This window comes from Plasmodium sp. gorilla clade G2 (assembly GCF_900097015.1).
Source record: "Plasmodium sp. gorilla clade G2 genome assembly, chromosome: 3".
NCBI classification, from domain to species: domain Eukaryota; phylum Apicomplexa; class Aconoidasida; order Haemosporida; family Plasmodiidae; genus Plasmodium; species Plasmodium adleri (nom. inval.).
In genome coordinates this window covers 54,552-75,380 of record NC_041695.1, presented here as the reverse complement: position 1 = coordinate 75,380, position 20,829 = coordinate 54,552, and the positions used below count along the sequence as shown (strand labels likewise).

The 20,829-nt window shown below is 18.6% G+C and overlaps 4 protein-coding genes across 4 annotated transcripts; 2 read left to right on the top strand and 2 right to left on the bottom strand.

The window, feature by feature from the left end:
• Positions 1-2,607: 2,607 nt before the first annotated feature.
• PADL01_0301600 (conserved Plasmodium protein, unknown function) lies at positions 2,608-3,825 on the top strand (the record flags this gene model as incomplete). Its single annotated transcript, XM_028683015.1, has 1 exon — positions 2,608-3,825. One exon carries the CDS (start codon positions 2,608-2,610, stop codon positions 3,823-3,825), a length of 1,218 nt encoding a protein of 405 aa, XP_028536436.1.
• Positions 3,826-4,863: 1,038 nt separating this feature from the next.
• On the top strand, positions 4,864-5,530 carry PADL01_0301500 (CDGSH iron-sulfur domain-containing protein, putative; the record flags this gene model as incomplete). The annotated part of the gene is made up of 3 exons (XM_028683004.1): positions 4,864-4,932; positions 5,039-5,140; positions 5,243-5,530. 3 exons carry the CDS (start codon positions 4,864-4,866, stop codon positions 5,528-5,530), a joined length of 459 nt encoding a protein of 152 aa, XP_028536435.1.
• A 706-nt stretch (positions 5,531-6,236) lies between these two features.
• Positions 6,237-10,250, bottom strand: PADL01_0301400 (ABC transporter, (TAP family), putative; the record flags this gene model as incomplete). The annotated part of the gene is made up of 1 exon (XM_028682992.1): positions 6,237-10,250. The coding sequence occupies one exon, from the start codon at positions 10,248-10,250 to the stop codon at positions 6,237-6,239; it is 4,014 nt and encodes a 1,337-aa protein (XP_028536434.1).
• Positions 10,251-11,122: 872 nt separating this feature from the next.
• On the bottom strand, positions 11,123-16,113 carry PADL01_0301300 (cytoadherence linked asexual protein 3.1, putative; the record flags this gene model as incomplete). The annotated part of the gene is made up of 9 exons (XM_028682981.1): positions 11,123-12,607; positions 12,675-13,441; positions 13,553-13,711; positions 13,781-13,966; positions 14,057-14,167; positions 14,300-14,362; positions 14,448-14,501; positions 14,576-15,148; positions 15,246-16,113. The coding sequence occupies 9 exons, from the start codon at positions 16,111-16,113 to the stop codon at positions 11,123-11,125; spliced, it is 4,266 nt and encodes a 1,421-aa protein (XP_028536433.1).
• Positions 16,114-20,829: the final 4,716 nt, after the last annotated feature.

Here is a 20,829-nt window from a genome sequence, read left to right as displayed (position 1 = left end):
TTGGTTATTATATTTTACATATATTATTATAATTTTTTTTTTAAATAATATATTTTTACGTGCGTCCCACATAAAAATCAAGATAAATGAAAGAAGAAAAAAAAAAAAAAAAGTATCTGCAAATATAAATATATATATATATATATATATATATAAACATTTTGGTCGATTTGTTGTATATGTGTATAATAATATGAAATAAAAAAGAATAGGAATATTTATTATTTTACCTAATTTTAATAATATTCATATATAAATTCATACACATTTATATATATATATTATAAACATTTTAATACATATTATATTTGCCTATTTTCATATATATTGACAAGTTTCTTTCTGTTTTTTTTTTTTTCTTTTTTTTCATAATATAAAATGTAAAATTTTTTTATTTAGAAAAAATAAAGACATATATATTTATTTAATTTGAATGATCAATTTTATTATATTCTACTTAAAGATAAACAACACAAATGTGGATGTATATATATATATATATATATATATATATTTAGGACACATGTATCATATATGTTTTCGATTTGAGACTTAATTTTAAAAATGCGTGGATTACTACATGTACATATTTTTATAAAATGTTTCATTTGAATTATGTTTGAAAAATGTAATAAAAATTTTTTAATTTATTTATAAAAGGTATAGGAACAATATATATAGAGATACCATACTTATTTATAAATATATGATATTTTAATTATTACTAATAATATATATATATATAATATTTATTTATTTATTTATTTATTTATTTATTTATTTCTGTAATTATAATATAATATTTATATTCCTTTAAGAAATCATTTAAAATTTTATATGACAGTTTTTCAAAAATATATAAAAAATATATATAAATATATATTATTATATAAATAAGGGTAATTTATAATATATACTATTATATATTATTTTATGCATATATTTATGCATGTAGTTAAACATATTAATATTATATTGAAATATTGAATATTATATAAATATAATATTATATAAATATTATAATTTTATATAAATTTTATATATTTATAAAAATAATTCCTATATTTTTTCCCCTTAACCATTTTTATTTTATTTTATTTTTTAAAATTTTATTTTATATATATATTTTTTTTCTACAATTTTTTCATATTACCTATATATAATTATAAATATTTTTGTATATATATATATATATATATAATTTGATTTATTTTAATTTTTTTCTTTTTCATGTTTTTTAAATATAATAAATAGTTATTTTAAATTTAATGTTTTTTTCTTAATATATATTATATATATATAATTTACTCACAATTTGGGAATTTTTCTAACATTTATGTGATTTATATATTTTATAAGATTTTCAAAAAATAGAAATTATTATATCCTTATTTTAAAGCTTACTTTTTATGAATATATTACATTATTATAATATTTAATGAAGAAAAATATTTATGAAAATTATTTTATAAATATAATAATATGTTTATTTATATGATAATAGTTATAAGGTTTTTTTTGTTTTTTTTCTATTTTTTATATATATTATACTTTTTTTAATTCTTTTTTGTCATAATATTATATATATATATATAATTCCATAGATTCCTTTTTAATTATATAAGAATATATAGCTTTCCTTTTCGTATATCTTTTTATGTATATGTATGAAATAAAATCTATAAAACTAACAACGAAAAAAATTATGTTTCAAGAATATAAGTTGATAGATTAAGAATAAATTATATATATAAATATGCACATACATTTTATATATATGAAAATGAAATAACTGTTAAAGAAATATAGAATATTAACAAAACTATTTTCATGATATAATAAAATGATGTTGCATTTTATAATAACATTATGATAATTATTATATGAACAGTTATATCATTAATATATTTCAATTAATGTGAAAGGAAAATTGAAGCGATTGTATTATAATATTATTAAAGTGGATATTTTATAAGTATTTTATTTTATTATTATTATAAATTTTTTTTTTTCGCTGTCCTTTTTTTTTTTTAATTATTAATTTAACATTTGTATAGAACATAAATATATCTACTTACATTTATTAAGTCATTTATTTGATTTGTGTTATAATATAATATTTAAAAGTATAAATAATTCAAATAATATATATTTTAGGATAATAATTAATCGCATATATATCATATATATATATAATATTTATGTATATGTGTAATGTTATTGGTATATTAAAAATTTAAAAGAAAAAGATTAAGATATGAAAAATATATTTTTTCCAGAATGTAAAATAAAATAATTTTAGTCCAAAAAGAAGAAAGGAAAAAAAAAATATATTCTACATATATATATTTATAATTCTAATACAAATATATATATATATATATATATATATATATATATATATATATATGTTTATGTTTATATGTGTCACAATTATATGTTGTAAAAAAAAAAAAAAAAAATATATATAAAATAAAGGACATCATAATTTTTATATTTTTTATATGAATACCATATAAATAAATGAATAAACAAGTCATGTCAAAACAGCAATCATTTCAAAAAGGAGGAAAGGATGGAAATAGGATGACAACTCTAAATTATAATATGTCTATAAGAAATAGAGATAAGAATTATATGAGTCATGTTAATTCGGGTAAACATAACATGAATAAAATATCAAATAATAATAGTAATATAAGTAATAATAATTATTCATTAGGGTTATATATTGATAATCCGCAAAAAGCATTTCTATTTGATGAAAATGATTTAAAAGAATTATTTTCTTATTATAAAGGAGCACAGGATATAAGGATTATACCTGACAAAGCAGCAGCTCAAATAACATTTAATGATAAAAATATGATACAACAAGTAAAGAAAGATATAAATGGATTAACTATTAATGATATTGGTACTATAAGATGTATAGTACTAAATGAGGGGAAAGTAATTGAACAGTTTTTACCTTTCTCAGCAAATGATCCAAATGTTACATCAGAAAATGATAATTCTGTTTCAAATAATGAGAATACTGTAAATATGTTAAAGAAATTATCAAGTTTGATAAATACAAATAATAATAATAATAATAATATAAATAGTAATAGTGGGAACAAGAAAAGGGATAACATGAGTAATAGAATTAATAATATAAATAATATCAATAATAATAATAATAATAACAATAATAATAGTATTAATAGTAATAATAATTTTGGTCAATTATCAAATAATAAAAATGAACAAAATGATAATTCTTTTGCCAATAAAAGATTGAGCAGAATTGAACTTATTGATATTTTTGGATTTCCTAATGAATTTGATGTAATGAATAAAATTTTAGGTAAAAACAATTCAAATATAAATTATATTAATGAACAAACAAATAATATGGTAAATATAGAAATAAAAGGGAAACCAATAAATGAAGCTCCAGTAGTTGAGAGAATGCATTTATCTATAACATCTGATAATTTAAATGCATATAAAAAAGCAATAGATTTGATTATGAAATTATTAAATTCCCTTTTTCAAGAATTTGTAGATTTTTGTCTTGATAATAATTTTGTTTTACCAGAAAATTTGTCATTTAAAAGGCATGAATATATGTATAATTCTGATGGTTCAACTAAATATTTAGGTTTTAAGGAAAACAATTATGGGGAAAAGGAGATATATAAAAATGATTTTTCTTATAATAAGAAAAATAAAAACATGTCAAAAAATGACAACGATAAAAGGAATAACAACAATAATAGTTCATATAATATGAATATAAATGGTTCATATGGTAATAACCAAAATGTAAAAAAATGGTAGATTCTAATCGAATGGAAAAAAACGAAAATTTTAATGAAATGGAATTTTTTTTTTACATACATCAAGGATATATGTAAATATAAATATATTTTATTTATTCATTCATTTTATTTATTTTTTTTTTGATCTATATCTGGAAACTATAAGGTATTAAACGAAAGGAATTTTTTCGATATTATATAAGAGAAGTTACAATAAAAAGTAACTTTTTGTATTTTTTTTTTTTTTTTTTTCAGTAAATTATTTTTGTATTTCTTTTTCTTTTTTGAAATCAAATTTTATATATTAACTTGATTTTTATACTGTTAAACTTTTTAATAATAATTATCTTCTAATTGTAATATGAAATATATATGAAGTTTCATAAATATTTTTGTGCTAAAAAGGAAGTGTCATTATATCATTGTATAAAAATATACATATATGTATAATATATATTTTGCACTGTTGTGTCTTATAGGGTAATTTAAAAAAATATGTTGCTAATTTTTAAGGTAAGAAATTATTTATTAAGTTAAAGGTGTTTATAATAATGTTCATTTGGTATTTTATAATATAAACATTTGGTTTTCCAACATATGTATTATAAATATATAAGTATATATTATTTTATTGCTCTTATTAATATGAATGTATAAAAAATACAAAAAGGAATTTATTTATTTATTATTGATATGTGAGGGCGAAAAAAAAATAAAAAATATATTATATATATATAATATATATATGATCAATATATTTATTAACACATAATATTTTTGATAACAATTTGAGAATTTTTTTTTTTTTTTTTAATTTAAAATTTATATATATATATATATATATTTATATTTTATTTTTTCTTGTGAATTGAATTTAAAAATTTTTTTAAAGCAGAAATGATGTTTAAGAAAAATTATATGGCTACATGAAATTCATGTTAAGAAAATATTTTTACAAAAAAAAATAATATAATATATAAAATAGATATGTATATATTTATTTTATACTTAATATTAACCTCTCTTGTATTTTCAAATGAACTATAATAAATAAGTAATGAAGGATCCATTAGAATATTTAAATAAAATAAACTTTAATACGAATAAGTTTCCTCAATATACTCATGTATTAAAAAAAAAAAAAGTTGAATATTATATATTATATATGCTTTACATATTTAAATTTTTTTTTTTTTTTTTTCTTTTTTATATATATATATATATACATTTAGTTAATTGAACACAGTCCGTCTGAACATGAAAATGAGAAAGTTATAAGAATTTGTCGATGTTGGCAATCAGCTAAATTTCCCTATTGCGATGATACACATAAGGTTATAAATATAGAAAGAAAATAAAATATATTATAAATATAAACATATGCATATATATATATATATTTATACATATACATATCCTATTAATTTTTACTTTAGATATTTGTTGAAAATGGTGACAATGTTGGACCATACGTTGCCAAGTTAGTCAGCTACAAATTGTCAGAGGAAGAAAAATTGAAGAAACAAAAATATAATGAAAAGTATATAAAACTAAATAATAAAATGTCTTATATAAAAGCGGATAATTCTAATTTTAAATTGTTTAATACACCTATTATAAATTATAAATTTAAAAAATATGTTTTGTTATCTTTTTTTGTTCTAACGTCATCAGTATTATATACAAAGAAGGAAAAGTTATATAACTTGAATACTGAAAATTAAGAAAATAATTAAAAATATGTATGTATAATTTGTCTATTATTGTTTTGAAATTAGATATAGGGCGTTAGTTTTGTACAAATTAATTTATACAATGTGATATAATATATATATATATATATATATATTTCTTTTTTTTTTTTTTTTTTTTTTTTTTTTTTTGTTATTGTGTATTAATTATATCATATCTTATATATAATGATATTTTCACAATTTTATATTTTTAGAAGATTATTTTATTTTATTTTTTTTTTAATTTTATAATAAGAAAAAAAAAAAAAAAAAGTTAATATAGCCAAAATATATTGAAAAAATTTTAAAATCATAATGACTAATCTTAAAAATAAGTAATTAACAAAAATGGTTAAAAATAATATAGACATTAATGAAGGTGTATATGTTTTTGACAGAACAATAAAAAATTGATAAATACAAATATAAAAGAAATATATATATATATATATATATATGTTTATTTAATAAGACAATAAATATATTGAATTATGGTAAGACATGAAAACAAATAAATGTCACATATTAATTAATTCATAAATATTTTATAATTAATCAATAAAATTTATTAATATAGTATATATATTAAGACATAAAAAAAAAAAAAAATAACATAAATTATAATTATTATCATTATAACATATTGCATTAACAATATAGTAATTATGGGTTTATAAAATAAAATATTTACATTTGATTAATATTCATTGAATTTTTTAATATACTCACTATTTTTATTTTGTATCAATTTTGTTCGTAATCCATGTTCTATAATTTTTCCATCTTTTAAAACATAAATATAATCACACTTATTGACTGTGGTTATTTTATGAGAGAGATTTACGATAGTACAATTTGGTAAATAATTTTTTATACTTGAAAATATTTTTAATTCATTTGCTGCATCTAACGCACTAAAAGCATCATCTAATATAAGTATTTTTGGTTTTTTTATAATAGCTCTAGCTAATGAAATTTTTTGTTTTTGTCCTCCTGATAAAATTTTATCATTAATATTATGAAAAAATTTATCTGGATAAGAATTGATAACATCATATAAACATACAATTTTTGAGACTTTAATTATTTCTTTATATAATTTTTTTATGAAATGAACTTTATATTTATTATAACTTTGACTTTTTTTTTGTTCTTCCAATAATTTTGTGTCTATAATTCTTCCACACATTAAGCATTCTTTTTTAAAATTTTTAAATGTATATAATGATTGGTCTGGAACATTGTCATTTGTTGTATTATTTATGTTGTATGTGGATGACTTATTTTCTTTTATTTTATATTTTACTTTTATTTTTTTGTTTTTCTGTTTTATTTTTTCGTATTGGTCATTATTTCTACAACTGCTAATAGTACTATTAATATTACTACCACTATTAATATTATTATTATAATAATTTGTTATAATATCATTATCGTGAGAAAAAAGGTGTACACAATTATTTATATTATTTTGATTCAACTTGAAATTATAATTTAAATAATAAAAATTTTTGTTTCCTTTTGTAATACAATTATATGAATAAAGCATGTTATAGATTATACTGTCACTAAAAATATAACTTTGTTCTTCTACTAATGATATTTTTTTGGTTAATATATATTTAGATATATTTTCTATATTCTCATCATCTAATAATATATTACCATATGTTTTATTATATAACCTAGCAGCTAATTTGGCAAGATAATTTTTTCCTGAGTCATTATAACATAATATTCCATATGTATATTTATTTGACAAATTTAAATTAATATTTGATAAAATTTTATTTTTTGGATATTTTGCAAAATAAAAATCTACATTTTCAAAAATTAAAGTACTTCCCTTTTTATTATCTTTTATATTATCTAATATTAAATTTTCATTTATACTTTTATAATTTGCATCAATAAATTTTAAAATTTCTAATTCTTTTATAGCGTTTTTTATAATATAAGGTAAGATACTGTTTAAACTTTTTTTTTTTTTTATTTTACTTTTTGTTTTATTTAAATTAACTGATTCGTTATTCAATTCTAAATTGTCTGTTTGGTTATTATATTGATCATTTTTATTTGTCGTAGTGGGCATATTGTTTGGATATAAATATTGGTTAGATTGATAATTGTTTGAAATATCATTGGAATTGTTAGATATACTATTATTTGTTTTATCTGTTATATTATCACTTATAGTGTCACTTATACTATCATTTATATTATCACATATAGTATCACTTAAGACATCGTTTATATTTATTTCATCCTCCAATGATTCATACAATTTCTCATACGTGCTGGATGCCTGTTCGTGCCTTTCAACATTCTGATTATTCTTTAACATTTTATTTTTTTTTTCAATAAAATTTATGAAATTTTTTTTTTTCTGCCTCTTGTAATAAAACTTGGAATAATTATAAAATAGGAAGGTAAGTAAAATAATATATATTGTTTTATTTGTTATATTACTCATTTTTAAGATGCTCTTTTTGTCTTTGATTGATAAATTTTTAAATGAACTAATGTTATCAAAAAGGAATAGAAAATCATCTGATACTGAATTATTACTTTCTTTATATAATTTTAAGATAAATAATATGATATTTTTTTTATAATTTGTCTTTAAGAATTTTATAAATTTTCGATCTAATTTATATTTGATAATAAGTTCATGATCATTTTTAATAAATTGGTATACATCTTGCATATTTAGTTCTTGTATCTTTTTTTTTAATTTATTTTGAAAATTTTCTGATTTATTAAAAGAATGTTCAGGTGATACATGTTTCATTTGAACATTATTATTTGGTGTATTATAATAAATTGAATGATCTTGATTTTTTTTTTTTAAAGTATAGTCCGTTGTTTTATTGTCATACACTTGTTTGTTACTTATAAAATTTTGGTAATCATTTATTTTATTTGTTTCCTCTTTTTTTTCATTCATATCAATATTATTTATATTATCAGTTGATACATTTTTGAAAAGGTTCTCATCGCATTGATTAAAATGCTTCTCATTGAAAAATAATTTAATTAAATTGTTATAGTTCCTTTCAAATAATTTTAGATAATTCGGTTTAATTATATTAAAAACATAATCAGAATTGTTTTGTATGATTTGAAATTTTTTCAAAAGGGAATGTTTAAATATAAAATTTTTCATATCGGTTATATTAAAAAGAATAGAAAAGAAATTATATTTGGAAGATACCAATTTGGTATTATTATTATTATTATTATTATTGTTGCGCATATTGTCCTTTTCTATTAATTTTATAACATCTTCTGCATTACCTATAAGTTCTTGAACCCTAGAATATTGTTGCTCTATCGTACATGATTGAGCAATTATATTTTGCATATATATAACAGACGAAATTATCGTTCTTGTATCAGTATTTAGATTATACATTAACGTTTGTTTACTTAAAATTAAGGTTAATATAAATGTCATCATATCTATTATACGTATAAAAAACTTCTCTATAATATATAATAGCCCTAATTTCATCCTAGACATATAAATAGTGTCTAATGAATTATTATATTTTTTTATTTCCTTGTTATGTGTATTAAATGCACTTATAAGTGAAAAATTGTAAATTGATTCTTCTACAATATTATTTGACTGAGCAACTACATTACTTTCTTCTTTGGCTAGCTTACGAAATATATTAGAAAAAAAAATGGATATATTTGAAATAATAAAAACAATAAATAAAGAAACAATAAATAAATGTACGTTAATTTTATATAAGAAATAAAATGACAAAGCCATTTTTATCATATTTCGAAATAATACAATTATGTTTGTTGTAAAAATATCAATTAATTCAGTTGAATCAATATTAAGTCTACTTATTAATTCTCCTTTTCCTTTTTTCTTAAAATAGTTAATATTTTTATGTAATAATACATTGAAAAGAAATTTTTGTAAATTATTTGTGCTTACATATGCGCACACATTAAAAATATATGAACGAAAGGAAGAAAATAATAAGCTTATAACAGATATTAATACATACATATGGAAAGGGTTACTACTACAAAATTTGAGATATTCTATTAAATCTTTTACAACTGACAAATTTGGTTTGTTTATTTTAATAATTGTAAAAATTCTTTTTTCCATTACAAAAGATACAGTTTTGGATAAAAAAATTGGAATGTATGAATCGACAATTGCTGACAAGGTTGTTAATAAAAATCCAGTTACAAATAATAATTTGCTTTCTTTTACAATTTTGAATAATTTTGATATATCGCTAAGTAGGCTATTTTTGGTTTTTCCATCTTCTGATATTTTGTTATATATGCTTAACAACATATTGGTATTACTATCTTGTATATGCTCTTTATTATTATTATTATTGTTATTATTCATGAAAAGAATATGTGTGTGTATTTTATTATATATTTTTTTATTATTATTTATAGAATAATATGATATTTTTAATATATCATTTTTGTTTTTATTTTTTAAATTGTCATACGTTTTGATGAATGGTAAAGTACTAGTATGTTTCCTTTTTCTATGGAAATATTTATTCATAAAAAGGGATTTTGTGTTATTATTACTTTGATGATTTATGGGGAATATGCATTCCCAACTTTTTTTCTCTTTTATATTATATGCATTTTTTGAAACACAATGTATATATATGATTAAATTATAGCACAACAATAAGGAAATAAATAAATATTTCATATTTTTTTCTTTCTTCCTTTTGTAGAAATAAATGTTTTGTTAATCATTTTTTATTTATAGTATATATTTAGTTTGTTATCACATTTTTTTTTTTTTTTTTTTTAATTTTTACTAAATTAAATAATATTGATTATATAATCTTATTTAATAATTATGGTTTATTTTATATCTTTCAATATATTTTTTTTTCATTAATTGGATTGTGTAATACGTATGGTTTATATATTTTAATCTTACACAAAAAAAAAATATATATATATATATATATATCATATATCTTATATACATTAAAGAATTAATATTTTTTTTTTTTTTTTTTTTTTATTATATTAAATACTATTATATATTATTTAAAACTAATATATAAATTTTCAATATTCCAAAAAAAAAAAATAATAAAAATCAAAAAGGAGATCTTTTTTTTTTTCCTTTCAATTAATTTTATATTCTTTATTTCTTTAATTTAATTATCAAAAAAAAAAGTAATTCTACATTAAAATATTAATTTATATTGAAAAATTATAATAAAATTTAAAACAATATTTTTATCAAAAAAAAAAAAAAAAAATAAATTATTTTACGAACAAATAATTAAATCAAATTTTCTAAAAATTAAAAAATAAATATTAAGAAAAACAAACCCCAAAAAAAAAAAAAAAAAAAAAAAACAGGAAAAAAAAGAGAAGGTAAACCTAAAAACAAACAAAACACATAATTAATTAAAGTTATACACATATATTATAAAAAAACACAAATTCTAAATCATCATATATAATTATATATTAAAAATAAAGAAAAAAATATAAAGAAATGAAATGGAAAATAATTTAAAAAAATATTAATATTATGTACAAAATTGTATATATTTTTTTCTAGTGAAATCGTGCTATCATTAATTCATCATCCGGTTCATCGAAATCCTTTTCATCGTCGTCGCTATCTACAGATTCCGATTCATTAATTTTTTCAATATCTATATAAGTGCTAGTTTGTTTTGATACATTCGTGGTCTCATCAGTGTGTGAGAGTAATGGTTGTTGTAGTTGCGTTTCTTCCACCTCTTCAACGACAGGACAGTAATCACATCTCTCATTTAAAAATTTTTCATCTTTACCACAATCGTCAAAAAAAGAAAAATCGTCCACATAAGTAACCATTTTGTTTTTGAATGCATTTTCCATATCATATCTTCTTAAATTACTCATGATATCCTCGTTAGTTTCGTGCAAATAATTCATGATTTTATCTTTAGAAGAAAGTCTTGAAGCAATAACTTCACCTAAATACCCATATTTTTTCATACTCAAGTATGCTTCACGTTCGTATTTTATCAGAATATCACTTGTATATTCTTTAAGTTTGGTTCTCACAAAATTTATTAAATATTTATTAAATACAGTATAATATCGATCCAAGAAACGGAAATTGCTCGTAATATAAAAATTAATATTTTCAAAATATGCATATAAAGGAAACACTGCGAAAAAGCAAAAAGCGTACATGAACCCGTTCGTCAATTCCATGAAAAAATTTCTATTAAAACTATGAACGGAAGGTTTGCGTTCGTACGTGTGTTCTTTCACATGTTTTGTTTGTTCTTTTACTGCCGGACCAAACCCTCCAGGAAAATATTTGCCTGCATCCAGGTATAAATTTGTGAAAAAATAAAAAAATAAATATTGGGATGCTTGAGCAGCAAGAAAGTCAGTAAAGAAGAAATTATGAGGGGAAGGATCTACTTGACCACAATTAGCATTAGAACCACCATTATGTGCTGAATCATGATCAGCAGCTTGACATGTTTTTCCTCCTGCCCATTCTATTGATCCCTGAATTCTTTTTATTAAAAATAACGTAGTTATAGGTAAAAATTTTCTACCAATAAATTGACCCACCTTTTTAGACGAGTAGAAATTAGCGCTTGCCACGGCCTGGTATTCACATAAAAGACTTAAATTTTTATAATTCAACATATCGTACATTTTGGATGCTAGCATGAAATAGTTGGAGAAAACGAATGTTTTTCCATATTTTAATTGTGTTATTGGTTTTTTAGCATATGGTGGCAACAAACTGTTCGTCATACTATCCATAATACTTCCGTTATATACATATGCAAATGTAAGAAAAGCAGACGTACTTGTTGCTACCTGGATATTTTCACTTAATCCATACGCTTTGTCAAGATTATCTACATTGTTGCTTAACATGGTTGAAAACAACATTTGAAATGCTGCAAACATCGTTTTAGCATAATACCTTGATGCCATAGAATTATGGATTTCGATTTCTCGTTCTTCTTTGTTTAATTTCGAATAATTATTTGCTACATTCATGAAAAAAACATTATTCACACTCTGCAAAAAAAACATATATGTAGGTGGATATATATATATATATACATATGTATATTTTTTTTTTTACCATCTTGTCATCTCTTCGTTGTGTTCTGTACGTTTCTTCTATTCTTCTAAATAATAAATAAACCGTTTGCAGGAACGAAGTATCTGAAAATATATCTGTGTTAAAATTATAGATGGAAAACAGTTCGTCTACCACTTCTTTTAATATTTCTTTATTTACTTTAAATCCATAAATAATACCATATTTATAAAAATTGACCGAGTTTCCCATAATGCTGTGTAATGTATGGTACACTCGATCTTTAACTTTCTTGTATGTTGGGGTAGCAGTCATATATTTTCTCATATTAAATATATCTGCAAAAAATAACACGTCGTCAAAATGGGTTTTGTACAAATCCATGGAGTCTCGCATTAACATTAATTTATTATTTATATTATAAATATTATGATATTTATATAAATTTTTCACATGTCTCTGATCAAAATACATATCGTATGCACACTCAATTAACGATTTCAAAACTTTGTTCCACTGGTTCATTTTAGGTGGTTCAAAATTCTGTGATAAAACTTTATCATGTAAATCTTTTCTTATATATGGATTATGATAATTTGAAAAATAAAACCCCGCGGGCGAACTAATCATCCAATCTTTAAATTTATGTTCGAGAATTAATGATAAAGGATATGATCTTGGTAATCCTAGAGGTGGTTCATTCAATTGATGGAAAAAATCTAGTTGGAGAAACGAGTTGACATGGACCATAAACGTGAGTGCTTTTTTCATTTTTTCTAATGTTCCAACTTTCATTAATTTTTCCAGTTCTGCAAAAATGTATATATATATATGATTGTATATGTGGGTATATATATATAGTGATTACAAATATATATATATATATATATATATATATAATAAATATATTTGTTTATTACCATCGACTAAATTGTTTGGAATACGTTTTCTAACATATAAAGTATAATATTTTTTTATAGGGGAGGGGAACCAATAATTTGTCACTACCGTTCTGTTAAATGAATCTTCGTCTTTTATATTTAAATACATTGCTTCAGCAACATTTTTGTTCCCAATATCTATAAATTAATATATAAATGTACATATATGTGTGTATATATATATATTTATATGTATATTTTTATTACCTTTAAAACTTGTAAGTCTAAATAAAAATAGGAAAGTGTACCAATTAATATCATGTGATAAAAAATTACTGTAATCTTGATATATATCTAACGTTCTAATTAGTGATGACACTTTTTGTATTTTGAGCCCTTTAGTTAAGTATACATAAAATTTTTGCATCATCGAAGGAACTTCATCAAATTTCACTAATAAAAAAAAATATATATATATATAAATATATACGTATATGTATTTATTTATGTATATATATTGTCTCCTTTAGTTTTATTTATTACTGCTTGAGTATAAAAAGGCTCCTTTACACAAATCACATTTAGTTATATCATTAAGGAAATTACTATCTTTTGATTTTTGTATTGTTTCGTCAGAATGGCATTTTTCAATACCTATTAAAATAAAATATATATATATATTTTTATAGTTTCATCAAGTAAAGAATAATATATATTAATTCGAAAAAAATATATATATATATTTATTAAACATATATATAATTATTTAATAATATAATTATTTACATTGTATTAAGTTTTCAAAGAGTGTTGAAAACTCTTTTTCTTCCGTAAAAGACATTTCGACAGCTAAATAAAAAAAAAAAAAAAAAAAATTATGTTGAAATTTATATAGTTTGTTTCATTAAATATATATATATATATATATATTTACCGTTATAATATCCTGGTAAATAGAGAGATGTTACGTACGCTCTCGTATCATAATCTAAAAAAAAAAAAACATATATACATATAAATATGTACCCACACAAATACATTTATATATTTATTTTTTATTACTTAAAAGTCCTGTTAAATTTAATAAATGAACATATAAGGTTTTTTTTGTTCCATAGGAACTGTAACGTTTCATGAAATAATAATAATTTAAATATAAATTATATGCACTTATTTCACGATTAGGTTCTTCTTGAGGAAAAGTATTTTCTTCGTTTGCTTCTTTTTTAAATTGGTTCGTATGATAAATAATACATTCTTTAGGATCATTGCACATAAATGAAAAGAAATAATCTTTTATATATTTATGTTCCATCATACCATGTAAATCAAAATCGGTATCTTGTGTAGTTTTTATTATTTCTAGCTGATATTTATTAAAATAATGTATTAGATATTCCAAAATATTACATTCCATGGATGTGTGTGATCGATCAACTTTCAAGTACGTTTTCCTTCTCTTTTTTTCGGAATAGTAAACGGATTCATGGTCACAAATCATGTCAAGAACTTTAAATCGATCAGACATGGAGAACTCTAAAATTTTTTGCCAACTAAAAAATTTTATACTTTTTGCTTGGAAATAATTGTTATAATTTTTAAGTGCTAATTTTAATACCATAAAATGTCCCAGAGCTGTAGAAAAAAAAATATATATGTAAATATGTATGTATATGAATGTATATATATATATATATATATATATATATATTATATATATTTTTATTTGTACCTATTAGATGAGGACCCAAATGATTAATCAAACCTAATCCATATTGATTTGTTATATCATCTAAGGCTTCCATAAAATTTATATTGGAGTTGGTCGTAAAAAAGAAATCGTTCGTGTCCATTACATCTATTTTGGTATCATCCAATATAAGTAATTCTCTTTTGGGTTTTATTTCATGTGACTGTTCAATATCATGAACGCCAGATATAATATTTTTAAAACGTGTTAACAGATTACTAAAAAATGTCTGATGGTCTCCTATTGGACTACTTGTTTTCTCTTGTACATCTTTTGATATAAAAACATTATTTAATTCATCGAGTGCAGTTTTTAAATCATTACTTTGTTTATACGAATTTAATGGTATAAGCATTAATTTTATTGTCTTCAATGTTCTTACAATAAATATTTTTTTTTTAATTATATCTGAAATATCAGAATTATATATTTCTATTAATTGTTTTTTCATCAGATGTTCGTATTTTACAATATCGTCAAAAGTCGATTGAAGTGTAGGTATAACGTAAGATTCATCATTAGTATCTGTAATATCTTTTTTTTTAAATTTTGATATGTCTAAAAACTGTTCAGTTCCTTGTTTAAGGAGAGGATATTTTAATTTATCCTTTTCTAACGATTCTAAAATTAATTTTTCTAATATAGTTAAATTCTTATGTAGTTCATCATTTCCAATCATGGATTTTAATTGATCGATATTGTCATATCCATTTATAGTTTGATTAACAGATTCAATTTCGTTTATATTTTCTATTGCATTTTCATTCTCATTTATTGAACATAGTACCTTTTCATTTAAATATAAAATGAATATTAGGATGAAAAAAAATATTTTAAAAAATGAAACCATCTTTTACTATTAATTTTTACACGTATATAATTTTTAGTTCAAAATTACATATTAACACGTACTCAAATATTATTATTATTTATATTTCAAAAAAAAAAAAAGTACAGAAGAATATAACCCAGAATACAAAAAAAAAAAATAATAATAAAGAACGTATTCACAAAGGAGTACACAATTATATGTTATATATATATTTGTGTATATAAAATATTATAAATATAAATAATTTAATAATATATTTTTTACTATTAGACATATTTTTTAATTTTCACATATTTATACCATACCAATTATGATCATTTTTATAATTTCACCTATTTCAAAATAAACCAATTCTAAATAGAAGAACGGATGTATATAATAAAAATGAAATATAAGTTAAATTTCCCATATTTATTTTCTTTTACGCTTCTGATAATGCAGAATATTGCATAATTCCTAATTTATTAATTAATACAAAAAAGAAATAATTCAAATAATACAAATAAATAAATAATTTAATTATTAAAAATAAATAATATAAAATAAATAATTAAAATAAATAATTTAATTAATAAAAATAGATCATTTATTTAATAAAAATAACATATCATAAAACAAAATAAAACAGAAACGTAGCCTCCAACATTATATGTAAAAAAAATATATATCGTTTCGTTCCTTTTTAATGTCGGTGCAGGTACAAATAAATAAATAAAAAAACAAAGAAAATAAAAAATTAAAAAATTAAATTATATAAAATTAGACAATAGATTTTTAGAAAAATAATTTTTGTCAATTTAAAAACAATTAATAATAATTAAAATTAATAATTAAAACATATATTATTGGTTTGTTTTATTATTTTATTATTTTATTATTTTCTTTTATTATTTTATTTTTTTTTTTAAAATATATTTGAAAGGTTTTTTTTTTTTTTTTTTTTTTTTTTTTACAATTTCTTATAGATGTATATATAAAAATTAAATATAAAATAAAATAATAATAATAAATTCAAATAAGATATTTTCGTTCTTTCATAATATATATATTAACCGTATTAAAACCATAAGAATATTGTATTGAAAAAAAATTATATTTTACAATTAAAAAAAATAATAAAAAATAAATTATATTAAATACATAATAACAATTGCACCTATTTATACATAGTGGAATATATATATATATATATATATTATTATTATAGACGTTAGATTATAATACTTCGTTCATTTTTTTTTTTTTTCATCTTTGTTAATATATTCTTATAGCATGAATCATATTTTCCATTTTTTTTCAAAAAACATTTTCATATAATATATATATTGTTTATATTTTATAAAACCTCCATACAGTTTTGATTTGTATTTCTTTATAATTAATATATATCTATATATATATTTATAAATATATATTAAAAATATATACTGCGCTATTATAAATAACAATTACAATAATGATTTAAAATATATAATTTACTGAAGTAAAAAAAAACAAAGTAAAATCAATTATTATTTTTCCTTTTATATGTATGAACAATAATATATATATTTTTATATTTTACATGAATTAAATTACTGTTTTATAATTAAACATAAATATCATATAATAGTTAGAAGGTTTTAGAATTTTATACATTTTTTTGGCATTTTTATTTTATTTTTTTTTTAATAATAATTATTTTTTGTTAAAAAAGGACGTATATATAGACATATTTTAAACTGAAATAAACAATTTTTATTATGTATTTCATAAAAACTATTTTAAAATTATATAGGTTTATATGAACCATAAATTATTATATATATATATATATATATATATATATATATATAATAATGTTTATAAACAAAAGCATATTTTTATTATTTTGATTCAGGATAAATGTAATTTGAAAAATATATTTGTTCAATATAAAATACACAATTTAAATAAAGCCCATAGTATAACTAATATAATATATATATGTGTATATGCTTCTGTATGTATAATGGTCAAGTATTTTATTGGCTGCTCTTTATGTCATATATATACAAAAAGTGCTGGATAATTTGTTGTTTTTACTTCAGATAATGGTTATCATAATATATATATATATATATATATATATATATATATATATATATATATATGGTTGTATATATATATATTTACTTATTTATTTAACTAACATTTATTATAAATCCATTCAGTTGTTTCTTTTAATAGATGACTATATATTTATAGAATGTAAATTAAAAAAATAATAAAAATTAAATTAAAGAATAAAAAAGAAAGAGGTTATATTATAATAAACATTATTGTACAAAATATATAATAATATAATTTTGTACAAAAATATTTATTTACATATATATATATATATATTATTCAATATTAGAACATAATATAATAAATATATATATATTATATAATGATACGTTCTAGTTTTATATGACTTATAAAGTAATAAGTATATTATTTTTAATATTATTATTATTATTATTTGTATCATATATATACATGATATTCTAAGTTATATTTTTTATTCTTATTATTACAATAATAAATACTAAAGTAATAAATATAAGTAATAATATATATATATATATATATATATATATGGGAATGATTTTTACATTTAAATAGTTTATACTTTTTTCTTAGCTATGTGTGTTTATATTAATGGTAATGAAAGATAGTTAAATATGAAAAAAATGGATATTATTCTAATTATAAAAGTTGCGATGAATTTCTTGTGAGTTTAGTGTAAAATATAATCGTTCTTTATGATTTTATTTTTCAGTATGTTTTTATAAATGATACATCATATATTTATATTATTAAATGATACACTATGTATTTTAACGAAAAATGTTTATTTAAATTCCTTTCTGTTCTTTAAAGAATAAAAATCGTACAAAAATATATAAAAATCTATCACAATAGAACAAACAATTTACAGTTGTACTAATAATTTATTTATAGAAGTGACAGTCTACACCTATATATAAAACTTCGTGGTACTATCATTAATCTCATATATGGTTATTCATATAATATTTATAATTGTTAATTATTCACATACATTTTAATAAGAACCACGATAATAATAACATAACCTATTATAATATATGTGTCGGACATATCTATATGTAATTTGTTTGAAAAGCTTTATATGACGGTTGCAATTTCATATTATAACGGTTATATTGATGATATTTATATTACCATAGTATACATATTATACAACTACCTATTTGTAATTAAAAACTACCTATTAAGAATACGAAAATTTTCTAATAATTGAATGAATTAAAAAAACAATGAGATATAAAAAAAAATTAAAAATATAAGGAGTAAAGTGATTTTTCTAAAACAATTTTTGGTATAATATTTTATTGGGTTATTTTAATATGTTAATTATATGGTCTATAATTTATGAAAAATAACAGTAGAAGTATGATATATATATATATATAATAATTTATTACATTTTTTATTATTTGATTTATTTTCTTATTACAAATACAAGATATATAATAGATATAGTAATTACAATTAATATAGGAAATATAACAAATACGTGAAATAAATAAAAAGAAAAGAAAGAAAAAAATAAGATGAATATATATTTTTTTAATATAATAATACTCTTTATTTTCGTTTTTTCCACTTTGTAATTTTTTTTTTTTTTTGAAAATTTTATTTTATTATATATATAAATATTACTTTTTAATTTTTTTTTATTATTTTCCTCTGATAAATAAATATATAATTAATATATCCTATGTGATGTATATATATTTTTTTGAATATAACATTAGTAAAATATTATTATATATATATATATATTAATTTATATAAGTGTTTTAAAATAAAAAAAAAAAAGAAAAAAAAGAAACAAATTATTATATCTACAATATATACTACATATGTATGCTGGATAGTTAGGTTATATATACATTATAATGGTAGGTATTTTTTTATATTTTTTAATAGTATAAATTATTTTGTATTTTTGTAATATATATTCTAATATCATACGTATTCTTATGTCATAAGCATTCCTTTACATAAATGTATATATTGTGAATATATGTATACTTATATATTTATTTTATATTAAATGTTGTGTGATATGTATTTTATATATATATGATTTTTTTTTTTTTTTTGATAAGTATATATTTTTTTTTTTTTATTTTATTTTTGTCATAGGTTTTCCTTTAAAAGTGATATGATTTTTTCAATTATTTTATTATTTTATTTTATTATTATTAATTTTTTTTTTTTATATGATGTTCAAAAAAATAAAAAAAAAAATTAAATCTTGATAGTATAATTATTAATACTAGAATTAATAATAATAATATTTATTTAGATATTTATATATTAATGTAAATAATATTAGCTTCTATTGAAATAATAATTAATATATATATATATATATATATATAATTACCAAAAAAATATATATGTATATATAATACATTATATAACAAACCCACAATTAAAATCCTCAATTATATAAAATTAGTATTATATTTATAAAAATGGAAAAACCTTACAAAATAGAAAAATATTTAATATATTTCAAATGTAAGAGATAAATGGAAAGATATATGTGAAGATCATAAATTTATAAAAATTTTATATAATTTATTGAAATTCCTCCACAAAATAATATATATGTTTATAAAATGATAATTGAACGAAAATATAACAAATATAATCATACGACAAGTAACGAAA